Source organism: Pagrus pagrus (genome assembly GCF_965226575.1).
Source record: "Pagrus pagrus genome assembly, chromosome: 3".
Lineage (NCBI taxonomy): Eukaryota > Metazoa > Chordata > Actinopteri > Spariformes > Sparidae > Pagrus > Pagrus pagrus.
This window is the reverse complement of record NC_140187.1, coordinates 10,722,145-10,726,455: the sequence shown is the minus strand read 5'-3', so window position 1 is coordinate 10,726,455 and position 4,311 is coordinate 10,722,145. Positions and strand designations below refer to the sequence as shown.

The following is a 4,311-nucleotide window of genomic DNA, read 5'->3' as shown; positions in this document are numbered from 1 at the left end:
TCACAGTTTAATTAAGTTTATTTTTGGTAGAATGAGACCAGAGAAGTACAGTGGATGAAAACATGTACTGCAGTCTCCTCATCCAGTGATCTTCTGTTTACATCATGGTCTGGAAAAGAGAAGAAGCAAGCAATGGTTACACAGCTATACTAGCATACTAATAAGGAGTTATTTTGTAACTTATTCTGAAGCCTATAGATAAACATATCACTAATACTGACCGAGTCAATCCAGTTGATGTAGGCAGAGACACGGGTGAAGACGGTGGGCTTCTGGGGATAGTTACATCCATAACCAGACACGAAGCTGGCGATACCATGGACGTAGTATCTTCCGTTAACAAGGCAGTTCAGAGGGCCGCCAGAGTCACCCTGAGAGGAGATTGAAAAGAGCATCTTCAGTATTGTAATCTTTCAGTGATGCATATGAAACAGCATTAAACATAGTAGAGTTCTAATGAGTGTGCAACTTTTCCAAATATCTTTGTCATGCACCAGGAGACTCACATTGCATCCAGCCTCAGCACCGCCGCCACCGCACACCATGGTGTCCTTGACAGTGCTGCCCCACCAGCCACTGCTGGAGCAGACGTCGTGGCCGACCAGAGGAAGGTAGGCCTGCTTCAGCTGGGCAGACAGGCTGCCACCAGCTAGACAAGGTGCAAAAGGTAAGATACGGTGAGCTTTACAGAAAAGTCCAAGCATTTAAACCAACCGATGGGTACTCAGAGGGATCATGCCATCGACTCACTGGAGGTACGTCCCCACCCAGTGACGTAGCAGAGGTTGTTGTGGGGCAGGATCTGGCCAGAAGGAGGCAGAGAGCCCAGCTGGACATTGGAGTTCAAAGTGGCCTCAGAGGCCAAACGCAGCAGGGCGATGTCAAACCTGAGGTGGAGATCCATGTATCAAACAGGAGGAACTCAAAATAACTTAGATAAAGATAATTAGATAAACTACCACTTCCCTTATGCAACATTTGTACCTTATATAAACATTAACCGAGGATGTAGGATCTAGGGGTGCTGAGGGGGCTGTACCCCCAAAACAAGGCTTAACATTTCCAAGAAGACCCAAATAATCAAGAATTTGTCAGGAACAGTGCTTAACAAAGTTTATAAAGTTTCTCCTAACTCACACTCACAAAAATTGAGTGATTTTATAAGAGAGTCTGGGGAATTTCTCTCCCTCCCTCTCCGTGCTGTTGTTGACTGGAGTTGATGTGGCTGCTTTGACTTCTAATACGTTGGTGTTCAAGTTTGCCATCTGCTATAGTGTCAACATCCTCAAGTTGATAAAACATTTGTTTGTTGTTGTTAATTAAATTATTTGTTTATAACGATTAGATACAGGTTATAAAATTAATACAAGAAGCACGCTCTCTGCTTAGAATATAAAGGTTTGCCCAAGAATATCTGAGAAATGAATTCCCTTCAAACCTTATTAACTTACTCATCTGAAAAAAAGCTAACAGATACACTTCTATTAAGATCATCAAAAAAAAAAAAGTGAGTTGAAGATGCTCAAAAACGTAAGAATATACAAAAAAAAATGGAATCGTCACCCGTGAGCCACATCGTAGCGGTCCCACCCAGCATGGATGTGAATTTGGCTGACAGCGATGATCTGCTCTCTGCCGCTGTTGCTGTAGAGGTCATGTTCACCGAGAACGACGCGATAAGTCCTCCCGCTGCGATATGTCAAACAAAGAAGCGAAGAGAAACATCATGTGGTAAACAATCAAAGATTAGACGTTGCAGTGACTCAAATAACTCATCAGAAGTCAGTATAGCTTCATGAATTCCTTATTTTGTTTATGCATTGAGTGCTTTGTTTGGAGACTTTTCTTTCATCTGATTCAAGGAAATGAATCCCCTTTGGTATGTGACAGTTATAAATGAGGCTGTGAGAGGTTTTTTATCACTGGTGACATTCAGAAACACTGAAATAAATCAAACCTCTGTATTGTGATGAGAGCGGGCGGTGGATATTTAAGTCAAAATACTACAAATTGCCCACAAATACACCTCAAACTCATACAGCCACAGAACAGTGAGTCCGTGCTCTAGTTAATGATTATCTTACCTGTCCACACAGTGAGCAGCTGTCATCACCCAGCCCCTCTCAATCAGGGTTCCTCCGCATGTGTGGTAGTAATTGCTGCCAGATCTGTACTGAAGAGAGATCTAAAGGGAAAACAGACCGGGAGACATTCTCTAAACATCACCTGATTTTCTATTGAAACAGTGCATGTATTTTTTTTAGATTTTGTGTTAAAGTAGATTACCTGCCAGGGCCAAGAGTTGGGACTGGCCACCTCACCTCCCACAACCCTTCCCAAGGCATCTTCCAGGTACCTGGGCTGGGGCACCAGGTTAGCCAGCGCTAGGTAAAAACACAGGCTTTTTAATCAAGGCTTTTTACATAGGTTATACAGGATATCCCAGAAGCCTCATAACATTATTTCATTTCCACCTTCAGAGAGCGAAAACAAGAAATGAGGGCAGCGAAATACAAGCAAGGCAGAGCATCTGCAGTTCCTGTGTGTTGACTAAACTAAAAATGAGTGACTGACTGGCTGGCAGAGAGAGTGACATACTGTTCGAGAATTAGAGAGTGAATGAGACAGAAAGAGATCAATAATAAATGGCTATAGAGCACAATGCGCGCTGTCATTTTCTTACCCAAGGCGGCGAGACTTGTCAACACCAGAAACCTGAGCATGTCTGCAGTACGTCGAAACGTTTCTACAAGAAGCAAATGCTTCCCTCCTGCTTTTATACCTCAACTCAACCTTTGCTGGTGTGGAAAAATGTGTGTGGCTGTTCTTTCCCCCCTGTGACAAAAGCCAAGTATGCACCTGTGGTCTGTCTCACATGGCGTTATCAGTTTGTTACCACACACCTCCTCCTTTGACCAGTAGAAAAACGGTCCACAGTGGAGAATGACACGTAGAATGGCAAGTTTATCGCTGGATGACATGAGTCACATTGATTCAAAGGGCTTAGAGAGTTTGAGAAAGTCCACCACATCTATTTTTGGCAAGTGTTTATGGAAAAAATAACACATTTTTGTCAGGGATTTGACCTGAGGCAGGCAAGTTTACTGATGACCTTGTGGCTGCAACATTATGATACGACATAGTTTTGTCTTTGGACATATGGTTTGTGACCTTTATTTTCATTCTGTTTTTATGTAGATCCTGAGAGATCAGTTTTGTTGTTACTCTCCATTATGAAGCCTTAGAATGAATTATCTGATGTAACAAAGAGCAATTTTTGTGAGTATTTACGTCACAAAATAAAAATGTGTCCTTTGAAAGAACATCATTAATTATGAATAAGCATGCGAAAACATGTTTCTGTGTCATCTCTTGTCTCAAGTGAATCTCTGAGAAGAAGTAATGGCAAAGAAAACAACCATGAATGCTCATTTACAAGTAATTTTGACTAACATATGACAAAGGTTAACAGTATATTTAGTTTATATATAGTAAAACATGCCTTTGTTGTTAAATGACACATTCTGTTTTTCTTGTGTCATTCAGCAACTTCAGCTGAGTTGGTGTACAGTAAATCCTTTTGTCTGTTATCTTCAAGCACTAAAGACACATTAGAGACGTTTGAAATTCTACACTTAAGTAGAGTGAAGGTCAAAACACACAACATTAAAGAAAACACAACAGTTTTCTGTGATGCTGTGTTTTGTGAAATGTAGTTGTGTTTTGTGAAATGTGGTGTTTTGTGAAATGTTATCGTGTTTTGTGAAATGTTATCGTGTTTTGTGAAATGTGATCGTGTTTATTTAAATGTGGTGTTTTGTGAAATGTTATTGTGTTTTGTGAAATGTTATCGTGTTTATTTAAATGTGGTGTTTTGTGAAATGTTATTGTGTTTCGTGAAATGTGATCGTGTTTATTTAAATGTGGTGTTTTGTGAAATGTTATTGTGTTTTGTGAAATGTTATCGTGTTTATTTAAATGTGGTGTTTTGTGAAATGTTATTGTGTTTCGTGAAATGTTATCGTGTTTATTGAAATGTGTGGTGTTTTGTGAAATGTTGTTGTGTTTTGTGAGATGTCTTGTTTTGTGAAATGTTGTTGTGTTTTGTGAAATGTTATTGTGTTTTGTTAAATGTGGTGTTTTGTGAAATGATATTGTGTTTTGTGAAATGTGGTGTTTTGTGAAATGTCATTGTGTTTTGTGAAATGTTATTGTGTTTTGTGAAATGTTGTGTCTTGTAAAATGTTCTTGTGTTTTGTGAAATGTTATCGTGTTTATTGAAATGTGGTGTTTTGTGAAATGTTTTTGTGT

The 4,311-nt window shown here is 39.7% G+C and overlaps 1 protein-coding gene across 1 annotated transcript; it reads right to left on the bottom strand.

The window, feature by feature from the left end:
* LOC311254245 (elastase-1-like) lies at nt 1-2,735 on the bottom strand. The gene is made up of 8 exons (XM_084347885.1): nt 2,684-2,735; nt 2,287-2,384; nt 2,085-2,185; nt 1,564-1,689; nt 751-887; nt 507-649; nt 222-371; nt 1-109 (listed from the first exon to the last, which is right to left on the bottom strand). The coding sequence occupies exons 1-8, from the start codon at nt 2,721-2,723 to the stop codon at nt 98-100; spliced, it is 807 nt and encodes a 268-aa protein (XP_084204011.1). The 5' UTR covers nt 2,724-2,735; the 3' UTR covers nt 1-97.
* Between the last annotated feature and the right edge of the window lie 1,576 nt (nt 2,736-4,311).